Source organism: Mastigoproctus giganteus, chromosome 5 (genome assembly GCF_048544385.1).
Source record: "Mastigoproctus giganteus isolate SK-2022 chromosome 5, ASM4854438v1, whole genome shotgun sequence".
In the NCBI taxonomy this organism is placed as follows: Eukaryota; Metazoa; Arthropoda; class Arachnida; order Uropygi; family Thelyphonidae; genus Mastigoproctus; species Mastigoproctus giganteus.
The window spans coordinates 236,535,211-236,556,777 of record NC_143579.1 but is presented as its reverse complement, the minus strand read 5'-3'; the positions used below and the strand labels follow the sequence as shown (position 1 = coordinate 236,556,777).

The 21,567-nt window shown below is 39.5% G+C and overlaps 1 protein-coding gene across 1 annotated transcript in view; it reads right to left on the bottom strand.

Annotated features, from left to right (window-relative positions):
- The window catches only part of Sec61alpha (SEC61 translocon subunit alpha), a 113,946-nt gene extending 94,488 nt beyond the window's left edge, over positions 1–19,458 (bottom strand). The window contains exon 1 of the mRNA XM_090374461.1: positions 19,345–19,458. Within this exon, the coding sequence (XP_090230587.1) occupies positions 19,345–19,351 (7 nt within the window). The 5' untranslated portion in view covers positions 19,352–19,458. The remainder of the gene's footprint in view (positions 1–19,344) is intronic.
- Positions 19,459–21,567: the final 2,109 nt, after the last annotated feature.

Below are 21,567 nucleotides of genomic sequence, written 5' to 3'. Positions count from 1 at the left end.
CATTATCGTGATGGAGGTACCAGGTGTCCATTCTTGACTTTGGCCGCAGGTTCTTCATAGATCCCATGACTTTAGGCAGGCATTGTTCAGTATACCACTTAGCTGTGACTGTCTTCTGCGTGTCCAAAACGACACGTTCCACAATTCCACTCGATTTGAAAAATACAGCTATCATTTTCTTCTTTACAGATCGGGATTTTCTGACAATTACTGGTGTGTCGTCATCATCAAAGACCCAAACTTTATTTTGAGCCTTGGTCGGCAGATCGTAATAGTACAGCCAAGTCTCGTCACCTGTCACGATGTTGTTCACATACCGAGATTGTCCCTTATCAAACTTTTTTAACATCTCCCGGCACCAAGTCACACGTCGTGTCATCTGCTCTTCAGTCAGTTGATGCGGCACCCAGAGAGAACAAAGTTTCTTCACATGCAAATGATCTTGCAGAATCGAACGAATTGCTGGTGCATTTAGGCCCAAAGTATCCTCTATCTGTTGGTAGGTCACTCGCCTGTTTTCGTCAAGCATTTTCCTCACAGCAGTAACGTTTTCCTCCGTAACTGACGTTCGTGGCCTTCCCGGCCTCTCAGAATCCTCCAGAGTGAAATTTCCCCTTTGGAATTCTCTATACCACCTGAATATCGTTGTACGATGTGGACAATCATCATCTAGTGCAAGAGTCATTTCTTCTAAGCACTGGTCTATGGTTAAACCACGCACGAAATTATACCGCAAAACTGTCCTTATCTCATTTCATGACCACGATGCCATCGCAAGCACTTTACACTCTCACTACTAATGAATAACTGAGCCCATCGACTTGGCGCGGCGGCTACTATGCACGTATGAACATGTCTCAACATGCAGCAACAAGCAGCTTCCTGTGATTCATTGTTGCGTCATATTGCAAAACTTTCCTAGTACCCTTTGTACAATGTTTACAGAAAGGATAGACAGGATAGGAAGGGTTATGCTATTAGTTAAGAAATACATAAAATCCAAGGAAGTGAAGCCAGTTGACATCGCTGGACAGTGCAGTGTCGAGTCAGTTTGGTGTGACATAAGCATTGGGAGATCAAAATTGAGTAGGAGTGTGCTATAGGCCTAATGACTCTGATGAGTATAATAAGAAACTGTACAGGGAAATAGAGTGGACCAGTCTTATAATGGGGGATTTTAATTTCCCAGATATTCACTGGAATTTGAGGGCTAGTCACTCACACACTAGCAAGGCTTTTGTGGATTTATTGGATGATTGTTTTCTACATCAGCATGTTCGGGAGGCAACTAGAGGGAGTTATACTCTTGATCTGATTATCAGTAGTGATTCTTCATGCATTAAGAATCTGCAGATAAATGAACCACTAGGTGGCAGTGATCACAGCGTGCAGAAGTGGGATTTACTCAAAGAGGTAACTACCATTAGGAGTAAAGGGAAGGGTTATTGCTTTCGTAAAAGCGACTACGATGGAGTGAGACAGTATTTAAATTCTATACAGTGGGACCAACTGATGATGTTACCAACAGCAAATTCAAAATGGGAAGCATTCAAAGAACTTATCTTGGAAGCTACTAGGCTTAACATACCAACTAAGAAATATTGTTCAAGGTTTAGGCTTAATTGGATGTCAGATGAACTAATGAGACATATGGCAGAGAAGAAAAATGCATGGGATACATACAAATTAACACGTGACACAGAAGCCTATGATAGATACAAGTTGATCTGTAACCAAGTTACAAAGGAGGTTAGACAGGCGAAGGCAGATTACGAGATATCTTTGGCAAGGGATGCAAAGAAAAACAGCAAAGAGTTCTTTACTTATGTAAACTCTAGAAGGAAGGGGATGAATCAGATTGGGTCCACTGGATATCGATGGGTCAACTGTTGATGATCCCGCTCAGGTAACTAACAAAGTAAATGAATATTTTGCATCGACATTCACACATGAGGAGTTATTCAGCAAGGGGAATGCCAGATGTGTATTCAACTCTGGCAGTAAGCTAGAGAATCTTGTAATCTCTGAGAGTAAAGTGGAGGAGAAATTGTTGAAGATAAATACAAGGCAGGCACCTGGGTTGGATGGGATCTATCCAGTTATATTAAAGGAGGCAGCAAAGGAAGTAAGCAAACCCTTAGCCAAAATTATGAGAGCTTCCTTGGACTCAGGGGAGTTACCCATGGACTGGAGATGTTCAAATGTGACCCCAATTCACAAAGGAGGATCAAATGCTGACAAAAGTAATTATAGACCTGTGAATTTAACTTCTGTTCCAGGAAAATTAATGGAGGCACTGGTTAAAGAAGCACTGCAGGATCATCTAGACAAGACTTCAGTTATAGCTCGGACACAGCATGGTTTTGTTAAGGGGAAAGTCTTGCCTGACCAATTTGATTGGATACTATGATGCAGTCACAAAAGAACTGGATGCAGGGAATAACTTTGATTATATACTTGGATCTTAGAAAGGCTTTTGATACTGTTGCACATGGAAGACTGCTGCACAAATTGGAGCAGTGTGGCACTGGAGGCAAATTGCTGCTATGGATAAAGGGGTGGTTGAGGGGGAGAAGACAGAGAGTGGTAATCAACTGACACTGCTCAACGTGGACTAATGTTATTAGTGGAGTCCCTCAAGGTTCAGTATTGAGTCCATTATTGTTTTCTGTATTTATAAATGATATTGATGATGGTATATCAAGCTTAATGTCCAAGTTTGCAGACGATACGAAGGTTGGCAGGGTTGTCAAGGACACTACTGACACTATGCTGCTGCAACAGGATCTGGAAAGGTTGAGCAGATCGGCTGAGAGCTGGCAAATGAAGTTTAACATTGACAAATGTAAAGTACTACATATGGGAAACAGCAACCCCAGACCAACGTATCAACTCTGTAGTACTACACTGACAGTGGTAGTGAATGAAAAGGACCTGGGGGTGGTTGTGCAGTCAGATATGAAGTTCTCTGAGGTGCAGACGGGCCGCAAGAGTAGCTCATGGCGTATTATCGATGATATATAGGAATTTTTCTAGCAGGGATAAGGAGGTGATTATTCCCTTGTATAAGGCAATGATCAGACCACACCTAGAGTACTGTATACAGGCCTGGAGGCCTCATTTCAAGAAGGATGTAGAGCTGCTGGAACGAGTACAGAGAAGGGCAAGAAGAGTAGTGAATGGAACAAAGGGGTGCTCTTACGAAGAAAGGCTTAAGTTTTGCAAATTACAGTGTCTGGAGACTAGGCACCAGCGAGGTGATCTGATAGGTGTATAAAGCCTTGAATGGTTTGAGCATGCTCAATGCTGATGGGATTCTCCCTCTTGCTCAGAATAATCACCTGAGAGGGCATAAATTCAAATTGAGGAAAGATAGATGTAGGATAGACGTGCGGAAATTTGCCTTTAGCCAGCGGGTGGTTGGTTGGTGGAACAGACTTCCATCCCTTGTCATGGAAGTTGATAGCCTAAATAAGTTTAAGGCTCAGCTGGCCAGGTATTTCAAATGAACAGAGGGGGTGAAGTGGAAGTGGTTATTTATTTTTTTTATTTATTTATTTTTTTTGGCTGATGCTGCATAAGCTTGCTTTCTTGCATCAAATGCCTCTACTAATGCTAATACAGGTGGACATGAAAACAGTGCTGCCTGACTACACTGTTCTGCAAGCAGTATACACAGGCAGTAAGGAAGGTCCATGGTATTTTTTTTTTTTATTTATTGAATATTTGCTTGTAGAGCTAGGTCAAAATAACCTTGTATAAGGCAAGTGCAAGATTGCACTGTTCGTGTATGAAGACTGTTCCTAAGAAAGAAAAAAAACAAACAAACAAACATGAAGCTTCTTGAAAAGGTCCAAAAATAGACAATCCAATTGTCAAAATCTGTAAACGGATGCCCTCATGAGGAAAGACTGAATATATAGGCTACGCAGTTTCACAATCATGCACCGAGAAGGGACCTTGCTAAAATCTATTTAGGTCCTACAAGGGGAATGAAAGCAAAAATTTCACTGTTATGGCTGAAGAACTAGGGTCTATTATATCAAATTACGGAGAAAGAGGCTTAGATCGGATCATAGGAAGGTTTATTTTAGCCAAGTTGTTAATTATAGAATAATTTACTTTCATGAGTATTTGAGGCTGACAGCCTGGATTAATTCAAATGTTAGCTGAATAGTAACAAAAATGGGAAGGGGATAGTTTTTCATTTTATTATTGTTATTTATTTGGTTGTTGTGACTTCCTTGCACTATATATATGGCTAGTACTAATTCAAAGTACTGGAAATTAGTATTACCTATATGCTTAGTATTTATAAATACAGAATGAAGTTTGGGGTGATATTATTATTGTTATTAATAGCTATATGGTGCAAGGAAGCCTGAGGTTTATGCTGCACCAGCCAAAATAAAATTCCTGAGTTACTCTGAGCGAGAGAGAGAGAGAGAGAGAGAGAGAGAGAGAAGGGAATCGCCCCAAGAAAGAGAAGAATAATAATATCCAGCTCAGGACCCTGGGTATGCCAAGCCCATACTCACCAGGTGTGAGCCCTTGGGGTTATATGCCATAGTCTTGAGATGAGCATAAGGACTTTGGTGGACCTTCAACCTTTTTCTTCTATTTATTTATATATATATACATATAAATAAAAATTTATTTATAACCTGTTTAGAACTGACTACACAACCCCCTTTTTTTTTTTTTTTTTTTAATTCTATACAGTGGGATCAACTGATGTTACCAATGTTGAATTCTAATTGGAAAGCCTTCAGGTACTTAATTTTGGAGGCTACTAGGCTTTTCATTCCAACTAAGAAATACTGCTCAAGGTTTAGGCCTAAATGGATGTCAGATGAACTAATGAGGCTTGTGGCATTTAAGAAAAATGTATTGGATGCATATAAAGTATCAGGTGACACAGAAGCCTATGGCAGATATAAACTAGTCTGTAAGTCAGAAAGGAGGTTAGGCATTTTATGAGAAATCCATGGCAAAGGATGCAAAGAAAAACGGCAGAGTTATTTACTCATTTAAACTCTAGAAGGAAAGGGATGAATCAGATTGGACCACTTAATGATGATCATGCTCAGATAAACTGAATGAGTATTTTGCATCTACATTCACACATGAGGAGTTATACAATGCAAATGTATCACCAATTCAAAAGGGGGGTTCAAAAGGTTACACATAACTATAGACCTGTTAGTTTAACTTGTGTCCAGGGAAAATAATGGAATCACTGGTTACCCCAGGGGCTCACATCTGGTGAGTATGGGCTTGGCACACCCAGGGTCCTGAGCTGGATATCATCATTCTTCTCTTTCTTGGTGATTCCCTTCTATTTCGACTCTCTCTCACTGTCTCAGAGTAACTAGGGAATTTTTTTGGCTGGTGCAGTATAAGCCTCAAGCTTCCTTGCACCATATAGCTAATAATAATAAAGAAGCATTGCAGGATCATCTAGATAAGACTGCAGTAATAGTTAAGACAGCATGGGTTTGTTAAAGGTAGGTCTTGTCTGACCAATTTGATTGGATACTATGATGTGGTCACAAAGGAACTGAATGCCAAAAATAATTTTGACATCATATACTTGGATTTCAGGAAAGCTTTTGATACTGTTGCACATGGAAGACTGCTGTACAAATTGGAAAGGTATGGCATTAAGGGTAAGTTGCTACAATGGATAAAGAGATGGTTGAGTGATGGATGACATGAGTGGTAATCAATGGACACTGCTCTTTGTGGACTAGTATTAGTATTATTATTAGTAGTAGTAATGGCCGCATGGTGCAAGAAAGCCTATGGCTTATGCTGCACCAGCCAAAAAAAAAAAAAAAAAAAAAAACCGAATAAAACAATAAAAAAACTAATAATTAATAAAAGAATAGGAAATTAAACCTATCATTCAACACGTTTCCCTCACCCAAAGGTACTATCCAGATGACCTTTGAATTTCCCCAAACTGTCAACCTCTACCACCCATGTAGGCAACTTATTCCAGTAATTTATAACTCGCTGGCTAAAATAAAACTTCCTGTACTCCAATCTAAACATTTCCCCCTGCAACTTGAATTTGTCTCCTAGTTCTAGCATCATTTATAATCTTGAAAATTTCGTCTTCATTAATTTTACTGATGCCTCTCAGAGCCTTAAACACCTCAATCAAATCTCCTCTAAGGTGTCTAGTTTCAAAACTCTGCAACCCACATATTCAAAGTCTTTCTTCAAAAGTACGACCTTTTGTCGATCTCACCAGGCGAGTTACCCACCTTTGCACCCTTTCAAGAAGCTCGGTCTTTCTTTAGGTGCGGTCTCCATACTTGAAAACAGTATTCCAAGTGTGGTCTAACAAAAGCCTTATATAATGGGATTATCACGTCCCTATCTCTACTTGCAAAAGTTCGATAGATCATCGATAGGACACCATGGGCCTTCCTTGCAACCTGTTTACAATGCTCAGAGAATTTCATGTCTGGCCATATCATAACACCCAAGTCCCTTTCCTCCAGTGCTAGGTTTAGTTTAACTCCACCAACTGAATAAGTTATTTTGGGATTACTGTTTTCCAGGGGTAATACCTTACACTTTGTTGGATTAAAGCATAGCTGCCATTTTTCTAACCATTCCTGAAGTCTATCTAGGTCTCTATGAAGAAGCTCAGCTTGACAGTGACCATTAACTACTACCAATTTTTACATCTGCAAATTTAGACATCACGCCCTCTATGCCTTCATCAATGTTGTTTATGAAAATTAGATCCTTGAGGAACCCCACTTCTTACATCAAACCCAATCTGAGGAATAGACATTTATCATAACCCTCTGCCATCTATCTAAGGATTTTTCCAGAGATTCCAACCTGTTCCAGCTTATAAAGTAACCACTCATGTGGGACTGAGTCAAATGCTTTACTTAAATCCAAATTTTTAAAATAAATAAATGCACAAGGCATAATACTTTAAGAGTTTGGTATCTATATAATATCGGTGTTTAGATACACCATAGATAACTCTTAATAAACTACAAAGTAGTTGTTGTAGGCATCATTTGCTGTTTCTCATATTGTGCTCTGCCTTCACGACGAGTTGCCATGATATTGCACTACTTCGAATAAGTAACTCTTCACTAATAGAGAAGACTATTGTTACTTATTCTCAGTTGAGTACCACCACCCAGACAGCACTGTTTCACGGCTATTGGCCGATCATCAGTGGGTGGGCAGGTACCCTGGTAATGCAGACATGACGACCCAGTTGTGAAGTTAATCACACAATATGAGAGATGCCAAGAGGTGTAGATGTCAATATTTAAAATAAATAAATGCACAAGGCATAATACTTTAAGAGTTTGGTATCTATATAATATCGGTGTTTAGATACACCATAGATAACTCTTAATAAACTACAAAGTAGTTGTTGTAGGCATCATTTGCTGTTTCTCATATTGTGCTCTGCCTTCACGACGAGTTGCCATGATATTGCACTACTTCGAATAAGTAACTCTTCACTAATAGAGAAGACTATTGTTACTTATTCTCAGTTGAGTACCACCACCCAGACAGCACTGTTTCACGGCTATTGGCCGATCATCAGTGGGTGGGTAGGTACCCTGGTAATGCAGACATGACGACCCAGTTGTGAAGTTAATCACACAATATGAGAGATGCCAAGAGGTGTAGATGTCAATATTTAAAATAAATAAATGCACAAGGCATAATACTTTAAGAGTTTGGTATCTATATAATATCGGTGTTTAGATACACCATAGATAACTGCATTACCAGGGTACCTGCCCACCCACTGATGATCGGCCAATAGCCGTGAAACAGTGCTGTCTGGGTGGTGGTACTCAACTGAGAATAAGTAACAATAGTCTTCTCTATTAGTGAAGAGTTACTTATTCGAAGTAGTGCAATATCATGGCAACTCGTCGTGAAGGCAGAGCACAATATGAGAAACAGCAAATGATGCCTACAACAACTACTTTGTAGTTTATTAAGAGTTATCTATGGTGTATTTAAACACCGATATTATATAGATACCAAACTCTTAAAGTATTATGCCTTGTGCATTTATTTATTTTAAATATTGACATCTACACCTCTTGGCATCTCTCATATTGTGTGATTAACTTCACAACTGGGTCGTCATGTCTGCATTACCAGGGTACCTGCCCACCCACTGATGATCAGCCAATAGCCGTGAAACAGTGCTGTCTGGGTGGTGGTACTCAACTGAGAATAAGTAACAATAGTCTTCTCTATTAGTGAAGAGTTACTTATTCGAAGTAGTGCAATATCATGGCAACTCGTCGTGAAGGCAGAGCACAATATGAGAAACAGCAAATGATGCCTACAACAACTACTTTGTAGTTTATTAAGAGTTATCTATGGTGTATCTAAACACCGATATTATATATTAAATCCAAATAAACAATGTCATAATTATTCCCTAAGTCCAGCTCTTGAGTGACCCTGTCAACATAGCTAACCAGATTAGTTAAACATGATTTTCCCTTTATAAAACCATACTGAGTATCCTTGAGAATTTCAATTCTATCCAAATGATCCTGAATTCCACCCTTGATCATTGCCTCCATGATTTTCCCTACCACTGAAGTCAGACTAACAGGTCAATAATTTCCCACTTCACTCTTAGAACCACCCTTATGTATGGGAGATACATTGGCACTTTTCCAATCCAAAGAAATCTCCCCAGAGTCTAGTGATGCTCGAATAATTAGCCTCAATGATTCAATGTTATTAGTAGAGTTCCCCAGGGTTTGGTGTTGGGCCCATTGTTGTTTTGTATACTTATCAATGATATTGATGAAGGTATATCAGGTTTAATGTCCAAGTTTGCAGATGATACAAAAGTTAACAGGGTTGTTAACGACAGTATGCTACTCCAACGGGATCTAGATAAGTTGGGCAAATGGTCTGAAAAGTGGCAACTGAAGTTTAACATTTACAAATGCCAAGTACTGCATATGGGTAGCAATAACCCAAGAGAAACATACCAAGTGTGGTACTACTCAGGGAAATGGAAAGTGAAAAAGACCTGGGGTAATTCTGCAGTCAAATATGAAATTCGTTGAGCAGTGCAAAGGGGCTACCAGGGCACATCATGGAGTCTTGTCAATGATATTTAACCCTGGGGGCTCACATCTGGTGAGTATGGGCTTGGTAATCCCAGGGTCCTGAGCTGGATATCATCATTCTTCTCTTTCTTGGTGATTCTTTTCTACCCCCCCTCTCTCTCTCTCTCTCTCTCTCTCTCTCTCTCTCTCTCTCTCTCTCTCTCAGGGGGTAACTTGGGATTTCTTTTTTTGGCTGGTGCAACACAAGCCTCAGGTTTCCTTGTACCATATGGCTAATAATAATATAGGAATTTTGCTAGCAGGGCCAGGGAGGTGATTATCCCATTATACAAGGCAATAGTCAGGCCAGACCTAGAATACTGTATACAGGTCTGGAGGCCTCATTTCAAGAAGGATGTAGAGCTGCTGGAACGAGTACAGAGAAGGGCAACAAGATTAGTGAATGGAACAAAGGGGTGCTCTTACGAAGAAAGGCTTAAGTTTTGCAAATTACAGTGTCTGGAGACTAGGCACCAGCGAGGTGATCTGATAGAGGTGTATAAAGCCTTGAATGGTCTGAGCATGCTCAATGCTGATGGGATTCTTCCTCTCACTCAGAATAATCACCTGAGAGGGCATAAATTCAAATTGAGGAAAGACGGATGTAGGATAGACGTGCGGAAATTTGCTTTTAGCCAGCGGGTGGTTGGTTGGTGGAACAGACTTCCATCCCTTGTCGTGGAAGTTGATAGCCTAAATAAATTTAACGTTCAGGTGGACAGGTATTTTGAACAAACAAAGTGGTGAAGTGAAAGTGGTTTTTTTTTTTTTTTTTTTTTTTTTGGCTGATGCTGCATAAGCTTGCTTTCTTGCATCATATGCCTCTAATGCTAATGCTAATTCCCAGCACTGGGATAGTATTAGCCATATGATAAGTATTTATAAATACAGACATATAGAGGACTCTGGTGGACCTTCAACCTTTTTCTTCTATTTATTTATTTATATATACAGTGTGTCTCAAAAATATTGGTACAAACGTTTAGGGGAGGTAGGTAACATCTAAAGGAATGTGAATCGCATAGGAACCCATAACCGGAAACATCACGGGAACGTAGTAGCAGAGGCCCAAGAAGCAGAAATGACACAAGACAGTAATTAGTGACAAACATTTATTTGACATAATATTAACAATGGAGTACAAGATGGATGCATTTCATGATGTTACAACAGATGCTCGGAGGTTCCACCATGAGATGCGATACATGCGTGACACCGCCGCAGCATGGATTGGCAGACATGGTCGAACACACCTGGAGTTTCTTTGACAGTAGCAGCAGCACAGATGAGTCTCGCCATGAGATCCATTTCCGTCTCCACAGGCGATTCATACACGATGGATTTGAGCCCCCCCCCACAGAAAGAAATCAAGGCTCAATAAATCAGGTGAGCGTTCACCACGGCCAATCCATCAACGCCCAAAATGCTTGTTCAAATGGTCACGAACACACCTTCCATAATGGGCAGGCACCCCGTCATGTTGAAACCAAATGTTGCATCTCACATTTGCTGGAACATCGTCAAGTAACCCTGGTAGAACTTGTTCAAAGAAAGATCCGATATTTAGCGGAGTTCATGTGGGATGGTAAAAGGTATGGGCCGACTAAGCAGTCACCAACCATACCTGCCCACACATTTATTGCGAAGCAACATTGTGCCGCACGAGGGTGCACACATGAGCACTGTGCTGATTGAATAAGCCTTCCCGAGTAAAATAAGCCTCATCCATGAACAAAACATAGGCTGGAAAATTCAAGTCTTGAAAACTTTTTTGGAGCAACCACTGCACAAAAGCCACAAGTACAGGATGATCTTGGGGGAGCAGTAACTGAACCCTTTGGAGATGAAAGGGGTGTAAGGAATCGTCGTGCCAGACACACTGTACACTGCAACGAGACACTCCTAAGGCAGAGGCAATGGCACGTGTGCTGGTAGTAGGATTATTCTGGATGGCATTCAACACATTTTCTTCCATGGCGAGAGTTCGCGTCAAACGTGGTCTGCTCACACTACTACTGTTACCTCTAAATGACCCATAATCGCACAAATTTTGATGCACACAAGCAAACAAACGGTGATCCGGTACATGTCTGTCTGGGAAGCGTTCTCCATAAATTCGTTGAGCGGCTCATCCATTGCCCTCTGCTAATCCATACACTAGGTGCATGTCTGCCAGCTCACAGTTCATATATTGATGCATGCTCCTCGTGCGGAGACTATTGTTTGAATGAGTAAACCAAAAATTTTCCCCCTTGCAAACTGATGAACAGTGCCATCTACCATCTTATGGTGACGTTTCTGGTTATGCATTCCTATGCGATTCACATTCCTTTAGATGTTACCTATCTCCCCTAAATGTTTGTACCAATATTTTTGAGACACCCTGTATATATATATATATATATATATATATATATATATATATATAACCTGATTATAACTGACTGCACAGCCTTTCTTTTCAGCATAGACAGCCCTGTAACAAAGACCATCCTGGATAGTTCTGCTAACCTTTGAAAACCTGGCAGCCACTGTGGTCCATCCTTTCACAGGCTGAAATTCCTTTAGTAATGTTCTTGAATGATTCAGCACGATCCTTATCCTAAGGTGGAAAATGCATTCACAGTTTCACTTCATCCTTGTGCTTCTCCACAACTCTAATTCCTTACCTACTGCTATAACACCTTGTTTGTGATTTCTTAATTACATGAATCAAGGAGATTCAACATTTTTGGATCACTCATCATCATCATCATCATCAGCCATTTTCAATCCACTGCAGGATGAAGGCCTCTCCAGCAACTTTCCAGTTCCTTCTGTTTTGAGCACTGGCCATCCATTTACTACTCAAAAACTCATGAATTTCATCTATCCATCTCCGCCTTTGTCTTCCAGGTTTTCTTCTAGCTCCTCTTGGGTACCATTCTGTTATTTTCTTAGTCCATCTGTCACATGTCTTCGAGCTATGTGTCCTGCCCAAGACCATTTTAGTTCTTTAGTTTTGATAAGAATGTCCTTTACTTGAGTTTGCTGCCTAATCCATGTGTTTCTCTTCTTATCTAACAGTCTGATTCCCAATATAATTCGTTCCATTCTTCGCTGTGTAGTTCTTAGCTTCTCTTCCATTCTTTTCGTGAGTGCCCAAGTTTCATTTCCATAAGTCATGGTGGGGAGTATACATTGATTCATTATTTTACATTTCAGACAAACTGGGATATTGCTCTTCAGTATGTGACTATATTTCCTGAATTCTATCCATCCAAAATTTATTCTTCTCTTGACTTCCAGCCATTTATCATTATTACAGCTAATAACTTGTCCCAGATAAGTATATGACTCCACCTTTTCAATTACTGCTCCTTCAATCATTATTTCCCTTTCCGTGGCATACTTGTTCATCATTACTTTTGTTTTAGCCATATTCATCTTTAGTCCAAAATCCTTACTAACTGTGCATAACTGATTAAGATTTTCCTCTAATTCTTTGGGATCGTGGCTTATGACCACAATGTCATCTGCAAATCGTAAATGGTTTAGGTACTCTCCGTTCACATTGACTCCTTTCTGCGACCAGTCTAATCTTCTGAAAGCTTCCTCAAGGGCAGCAGTAAACAGCTTCGGAGATATTGTGTCTCCTTGTCGAACTCCTTTCTCGATTTTAAATTTGCTACTGTCTTTGTCTAGTCTAATAAAGGATGTAGCACTCTCATATATTTTCTTCAAAATCATAATATATGGAGTATCTATGCCTTGTCTTTCCAGTGCCCGAAACATTGCCTTATGCTGTATGGAGTCAAATGCCTTTTCATAATCCACAAATGCCAGGCATAATGGTGTTTTATATTCATTTGCTTTCTCCATTAGCTGTGATATTACGTGAAGGTGATCCATAGTTAAGAATCCTGTCCTAAAGCCAGCTTGCTCTTTCGGTTGATTCTCATCAAGTACTCTTTCTAATCTGTTAGTAATGACCCTTGTGAACAACTTGTAGATATGGGATAACAAGCTAATTGGTCTATAATTTCCAATTTCTGATTTATCTCCTTTCTTATGCAGCAAAACTATGATTGCATTATTCCACTGCTTAGGCATCACACCTTTTCTAATGCACTTTGTGAAGAGCCTTGCCAGTTTTTGTGTTATGTCTCTTCCTCCCAATTTTAACAACTCTACAGTAACTTCATCTTCCCCCGGGGCTTTCCGATTCTTCATTTTCTTCAATGCATGTTCTACCTCATCAGGAAGAATATCGAGTATGTCATATGTGTTGCTACTTTGCAATCCATCTTCCACACTGCTGGCATCATTCCCTCGCTCCTTGTATAATTCTCTATAGTAGTCTTCTGCTATTTGAATTATGCCTTCTCTGCTGTTTATAAGTACACCATCGCTATTCTTCAGTTTCAGTATCATTTGTCTTTCTGTATTACTGCTCATGGCTGCTGATTTAAATCCTTTGTTTTCCCTTAAGGCTTGTTCTACTTTTCTTATGTTAAATCTTCTTATGTCCTCTCTGAGTCTCTTTCTAATGGCTTTGGATAACTCAGTATACTCAATTTTCTCCCTGTCAGTGTTTTTATTGCTCTTCATTTGTCGTCTTTGGTTCATCATGACAAGTGTTTCTTGACTAATTTTTTCTTCTTTGGATTTCTGTTTCCCTATAGGTTTCTTGGGCTTTATCACTTTCAGAAAGTTGTAATATTCCTCATCAATATCTTGGTCCTGAGCAGTCTGCAGAAGCTCAAACTTGTTCTTAAGTTCCAGTACATACTGCTTTTTCTCCTCCTCTGTTATTTCAAAGACCTTTGTATTATTTACTCGAGTCAGTTTTTTCCTTTCCTTTCCTACATCTATATCAAGTGTACATCTTACCATTCTGTGATCACTTCCAACATTTACCTTATTCAGGACGGTAACATCATTCACAATATACCTTCTGTTAGTGAGGATGAAGTCGATTTCATTAGTTGTTAATCCATTTGGACTCTTCCATGTCCACTTTCTGTTCACCCTTTTCTTGAAAAAAGTGTTCATTATTGACATTCCTTGAGATTCTGCAAATTCCACAAGTCTTTCACCTCTTTTATTTCTTTCACCAATTCCAAAATTTCCTCTAGTTCCTCTTTCTGTGCTGTTTTGCCTTTTTCCAACCTTAGCATTGAAGTCCCCCATAATAATAGTATAGTGGGTTTTCTGCTCATCTAGAAGACTCTCAATTTCGGTGTACATTTCTTCAACCTCTTCATCATCATGGCTCGATGTTGGTGCATAAATCATTATAATCTTTAGCTTGTACCTCTTAGAAATCTTGAGTATTAGTCTTGACACCCTTGGTGATGTACTTTTGAATTCCAAAATGTTGTTTTTCAAATCTTTATGGATCAGAAACCCAACTCCACCTTCACTCCTTTCACTGTTTCCATTGGTGTACAGCAGATTTCCACTTGATAAACTATAAGTGATTCATTTCTTCTTCTTGTTTCAGCCAAACCGATGATATTCCAATTCACATTTTCTAATTCCTTTTCCAGCTCTAATATCCTGTCTTCACCGATGAGTGATCGTACGTTATAACAGGCCAAGTTCAATTTCTGTGCATGGCAGCCTGGTCGTACCCAGAGATTCTTAGCACCCTCTGCTTCCACTCTGATCCTCTCGCTGCCGTAAGAGGGAGAGTGAAAGCTGCTGGGGACTGAGGGCCATTTGTATTGTTGTGCTCTCATTGCTGGAGGGGTTGGTCTTTTCCTCTTCACGCTGACCAGGCGTCTTGAAGAGAACCACTCTACACGTTCGTTGCCACCTAAGTGACGTAACAGGGCTTACCATCGAGAAGGTGTGCATGAGTGGATTTTAGGGAGGCAGGCCAACCGGACTTCTCCTAAATCTTCTGTAATAGAGAGATATTGGATCCATCAGTGTTTTAGGCTGAGTGTCTGATAACACACAGGATACCTGTTCCCCTCTAAGCCCCTTTGGATCACTATATGTCATTAATCTGGCTCCACCAACTGAAGAACCATATCAATGACTTCAGTGGACTCTTCCCTGACTATACCTTCTAAATCTTGAAAGCTGCTAGAAACCAAGAACATAGGGTCTTTCACACACCTTTCACATTCATTAGATTGATCTCATCTCCGGCTGCTGCTGAGTTTGCAGGGGGTATTTCAATGCAGTAGTTGAAATAAAATCAAAATTCATGTATTTTACCTGTATTTTGATTTCAATCATTGCGAAACTTCCTGCTCTCACTGAAGACAGAGGATCGAACACTCAATGCTAAGGCTTGAGTTTATATTCAACTTAGACAAATATTATCTGTAGTCTATTATTATTATTAGCCATAGGGTGCAAGGATGCCTGAGGCTTATGCTGCACCAACCAAAAAAAAAAATTCCAAAGTTACTCTCAGAGAGAGAGAGAGAGAGAGAGAGAGAGAGAGAGAGAGAGAGAGAGAGAGAGAGAGAGAGAGAGAGAGAGAGAAGTAGAAAGGAATCACCAAGAAAGAAAAGAATGATGATATCAAGTTCAGGACCCTGGGTGTGCCAAGCTCATATTCACCAAAGTCTTTCCAATTTACTAAAATCTTTTTAAATTGACAGTTCTGCTGGCAATGTCTCAGTTTTTTAAATATATAGCAGACTCACCTATTCTGGTGATACTATACAATTTGAAAAGATATTAGTGGCTAATAAGCATTACTGTAGATTCAGGTATTTGTCCTAAGCTGAAAATAAGCCAAAACCTTCACTTTGAGTACTCAGTGCTTCATCAGTGAGAGTAGCAAACTTGAAATCAGATACAGATGAAGCATGTGAATGATTTACTGAAGAATTTTTTATTGCATCTCTTCCATTGTATCTCTTCCAGAAATACTTTGAGATCATTCTATCTCAAAGGGCAACACAAATAATTATAGACTTGTTTAACTTCTGTTCCTGGAAAATTAATGGAGGCACTGGTTAAAGAAGCACTGCAGGATCATCTAGACAAGACTTCAATTATAGCTCGGACACAGCATGGTTTTGTTAAGGGGAAGTCTTGCCTGACCAATTTGATTGGATACTATGATGCAGTCGCAAAAGAACTGGATGCAGGGAATAACTTTGATATTATATATTTAGATCTTAGAAAGGCTTTTGATACTGTTGTACATGGAAGACTGCTGCACAAATTGGAGCAGTGTATCACTGGAGGCAAATTGCTGCTATGGATAAAGGGGTGGTTGAGGGGGGAGAAGACAGAGTGGAAATCAATGGACACTGCTCATCGTGGACTAATGTTATTAGTGGAGTCCCTCGGGGTTCAGTGTTGGGTCCATTATTGTTTTCTGTATTTATAAATGATATTGATGATGGTATATCAAGCTTAATGTCCAAGTTTGCAGACAATACGAAGGTTGGCAGGGTTGTCAAGGACACTACTGACACAATGCTGCTGCAACAGGATCTGGAAAGGTTGAGCAGATGGGCTGAGAGGTGGCAAATGAAGTTTAACATTGACAAATGTAAAATACTACATATGGGAAACAGCAACCCCAGAGCAACATATCAACTCTGTGGTACTACACTGACAGTGGTAGAGAATGAAAGGGACCTGGGGGTGGTTGTGCAGGCAGATATGAAGTTCTCTGAGCAGTGCAGATGGGCTGCAAGAGTAGCTCATGGTGTATTGTCAATGATATATAGGAATTTTTCTAGCATGGATAAGGAGGTGATTATTCCCTTGTATAAGGCAATGGTTAGGCCACACCTAGAGTACTGTATACAGGTCTGGAGGCCTCATTTCAAGAAGGATGTAGAGCTGCTGGAACGAGTACAGAGAAGGGCAACAAGATTAGTGAATGGAACAAAGGGGTACTCTTACGAAGAAAGGCCTAAGTTTTGCAAATTACAGTCAATACTGGAGACTAGGCACCAGTGAGGTGATCTGATAGAGGTGTATAAAGCCTTGAATGGTTTGAGCATGCTCAATGCTGATGGGATTCTTCCTCTTCCTCAGAACAATCACCTGAGAGGGCATAAATTCAAATTGAGGAAAGACAGATGTAGGATAGACATGAGGAAATTTGCCTTTAGCCAGCAGGTGGTTGGTTGGTGGAACAGACTTCCATTCCTTGTCATGGAAGTTGATAGCCTAAATAAGTTTAAGGCTCAGCTGGCCAGGTATTTCAAATGAACAGAGGGGTGAAGTGGTGTGTTTTTTTTTGTTTTTTTTTTGGCTGATACTGCATAAGCTTGCTCTCCTGCATCAAATGCCTCTACTAATGCTAATGCTAAAATCTATAAGGAAGGGAATAAATCAGATTGGCCCACTTGATAGCGATGGTTCAACTTTTGATGATCTGCTCAGGTAGCTAACAAACCAAATGAGTATTTGGCATCTATATTCATACATGAGGAGTTATTCTAATGAGAAAATTGGATATGAAAATAGATCTAATAATAATTGTCAAAATACCATAAAATTAAATTTATACTAAAAATTAGGTAAAACAAATACTAAATAAATTTTTAAAATACATTTAATTAAATTATACTTAAAAATTAATCTCATAAGATTAATTAAATATAAATGGCTTATAACTCTCCACATGTGAACAGCTATAATTTCCTGCAGTTCTGGGCACATTGTTTCAATGAAACTGGGTTGGTGGTCTAGGTATGCCATATGTGGATGTTGATATGTCCACTGCAACAGTTTATATGTAGCCACAAGACATTTATCGCCCATGACTGTTGTGTTTTTTTTGTTAGTTGTTGGAGCATCAGCTCTGTGGCCATAACGCACCTCCCAAAGATTTTGCATTTTTACTGTGATCCAAGCCCAAAGCGGGATTCAAATCTGCGACCTTTGGGTTGCCAGACAAGCACTTTACCCACCAGGCTAGCAATTACAATGAAATTAGGAACTAGTCTCAATCTGGGAAGCCAGATGTGGAATACAGATAACTTATGTGATAATTAAATTACAGACAATTTATGCTGATAAAAAGCTATCTATAAATGACTGCAAAATCATGTCACATTCTTATTTTAAAATTAATTTCGACCCCAGTGCATTATTAGATTTTATAGTCAGCTGTATGGGCCAATATGCACATTGTGGGAGCCAAAAAAATTCGAGATAACTCCAGGGGGAAACTCTACTTCCCCCCCCCCCCCCCCCGAGACTGGCTAACTACTCCCTCGATTGAAGTTCTTTAGAAATTCCTACAGTCTCTGACTGTACTCTACCCTAGACTTCGCTAATCGAGTGATGACAAGTGGAGAAACCACTATACTGTCGGGGAAGACTAACTTCAATAACTACATATACCGCTACTATTGGTTCTGATGTTTTTTTATATATTATCTCACTCTAACCGAGGGAGAAAGCTTATAATCCTAAAAATTATTTTTAAGATTTTACTCCCACAAGGATTGGAACATTTTCATTAGGTACATTTTCCAGATAAAAATGTTACTAGTATGCTTCTATTGATACATATTCAAAATGATAATTATTGGACATGCATGTTTTTAAAATGTTTAAATCGTTCGCTTACGGCAGATTCACCTAAATAAAATTATCCAGTGTAAGGTAAGAAACACTAGATGCTATTTCAAAATGATACCACAAACAGAAATCATTTTCTCTAGCCGCAATTAGGTAATCGGAAGGAAAGTTTTGTACTTCCAAGAAATCTCTATCCAATAACAGTTCATTCAGAAACTAATTTCAAAGACAAAATACAAGTTTTCTTTTTAAACTGTACACGTGGCAAAAAAGTAGAGGAAAAACGATGCTTAAAGAAATATCCCGTGACCTAAAACCATCCAAGCACGATTAAAATTCCATATCAATGAACGCGTTGAGTTGTTAAATCACGATATCTGACCCAAGATGCCACATATTAAGGGGGGGTATAAACAGATCTAATAAGTTGAACACCAAATTTTAATTCAAACGTCGAAAACCCTTCATTATATCTTTAAACACGAAAGAGTAAGGCATTATACAATTCAAGTTCACAAATAAACGAGAAGGTTAAGTTCAGAACAATATTGCAACACATACAAAACTGGGTTAGGGTTCAGAGACATGAAGATGTCTCTAACAAATATTCATATACATTTTAATTGTTTACATGTTTCCCTGAAAATTCTTGCATTAAAGAGCCCTATCTGATAATCGAGCAATTCGTTATCCGATTAATACTTACTTCCCATTTTGTTAGTCTTAGCAGCCGGTACAACTTAACTACCACATATACACACACATAAACCAAACGAGAAAGAACTAAAGCAACGGCTTGCTTGCAAACAAGCAGTGTGGTACGTACACTCGACACTACGTCGACAGGTAAGTCATGCCACGTGCATGTCATGTTTCACGTGATACCACTGTAATAATGAGCGGTATCTTCAAATACACTGTAAATAATGAATATTGTTGCATGTCTCTGCATATATACTGCACCTTTACTAAATTCCAAATTTTTCGTTGTTCTTGTTGTAACTGGATTTTAGGAGCATCAGCGACTAAAGCCGTATTGCTCCGTGTATATCGTCTGTAAATTGCATGTATTCTGTGGTCAATTTTCTGTTTGCTGGAAAAAAAACCAAGGTTTCCCGAGAAAAAAAAAACAATGCTAGCCTCGCCTGAGACCGACTAATTCGGCCATATTGTGAAAAATTCCTTTCGTCATCGACATTACTCGGTCTCAGGTCTTTTCCACCCGGTGTGGGGAGAACAGTGATCCTACCAACTGTGCTACCCACGATGGCGGAAATTTTTCGAACTGGATTTTTTAAACGAATATTTCTGGGATTACATTTCTGTTATGGAGCATACCAGGCTTATGCTGTTTGAATATGATGATACAAAGATTAGCAGAGTTGTTAATGACAGTATTTTACTGCAACAGAATCTAGAAAAGTTTGGCAGATGGGTGGGGAAGTGGCAACTGCAGTTTAATATTGACAAATGCAAAGTACTGCATATGGGTAAATCCAGAGAAACGTACCAACTGTGTGGTACTACACTGAGGGTGGTAGAGAATGAAAAAGACCTGTGAGTAATTGTACAATCACATATGAAGTTTTCTGATCAGTGGTTACAGACTGCCAGAGCAGGTCATGTGATCTTGTCAATGATATACAAGAATTTTGCTAGCAGGGATAAGGCGGTGATTGTCCCTTTGTAAAAGGCAATGGTCAGGCCACACCTTGAGTACTGTATACAGGTCTGAAGGCCTCGTTTTTGGAAGGATGTATAGTTGCTAGAAAAAGTACAGAGAAGGGCAACAAAATTGATGAGGGAAACAAAGGGGTCCTCTTACCAAGAAAGGCTTAAATTCTACAAACTGCAGCACATGGGGGACTAGACACCTGCGAGGTGATCTGATTAAGGGGTATAAGACCTTGAATGGTTTTGAGCAAGCTCAATGCTGATGGGATTCTTCCTCTTGCAGATTATTCACCTGAAGGGACATAAATTCAAATGGAGGAAAGATTGTTGTAGAATAGATGTGTGGAAATTTGCATTTAGCCAGCGGTAATTGATTGCTGGAACTAACTTCAATCTATCGTTGTGGAAATTGATAGCTTAAATAAATTCTGGGAAGAATTGAACAAAGTTTTAGAGTGACGGATGTTTGAATTTTTTTTTTTTTCCTGGCTAATGCTGTATACGCTTGCATCCAAATTAAAATTCTTATATGCCATATAGCGCCATACAGTTACAATAATAAGACATTCGCGCTTGCTTGCCATTCAATTTTTATGTAACGCTTCTCATCATATTCTTCGCAATCTTCTGTTAGCATTAGTAGAGGTATACGATGCAAGATGCCGATCTTCAGGTAATTCTCCAGTGGGGCAAAGACACCTTAGTTGATTTCAACCTTTCAAAAACTCAGTCTTGTCTTATATCTCGCAAAAAGGATTCTTCTGCTCCTATGCTTATCTTTAGTGACACTCCGATTTCTAGGCAAAATGATATATCTCTTTTGGGATTACCCTGACTTCTAATCTCTCTTGGCACAAGCACATTACAAATATTGCTTCTCTGTATCTAAAAACTTGGTTTTCTCTTTCGCTCTCGGCGTTACTTTTCTTCCAAACAGCTGCTCACTCTGTATAAATCGCAAATCCGCCCTGCCATGGAATATTGTTCCCACGTCTGGGGTGGTCCCTCTCTCAGGCTTCTTGATTCCATTCAGAAGAGGGCAGTTAGGTTAATTAATGATTCATCTCTAACAGAGTGCTCTCCACTCGCTTTCTCATAGACGTACTGTTTCTGCTGCATGCCTCTGCTACAGATTTTTTGTTTTATGAAAACCCCAAATACGAAAGGTATCAAAACCTTATAGTACTTAGTACCATGCATGGGTTGAAGGAGAAGTATGGGGGGGGGGGGGATGCCGGAAACTTCGCTCTAGAGA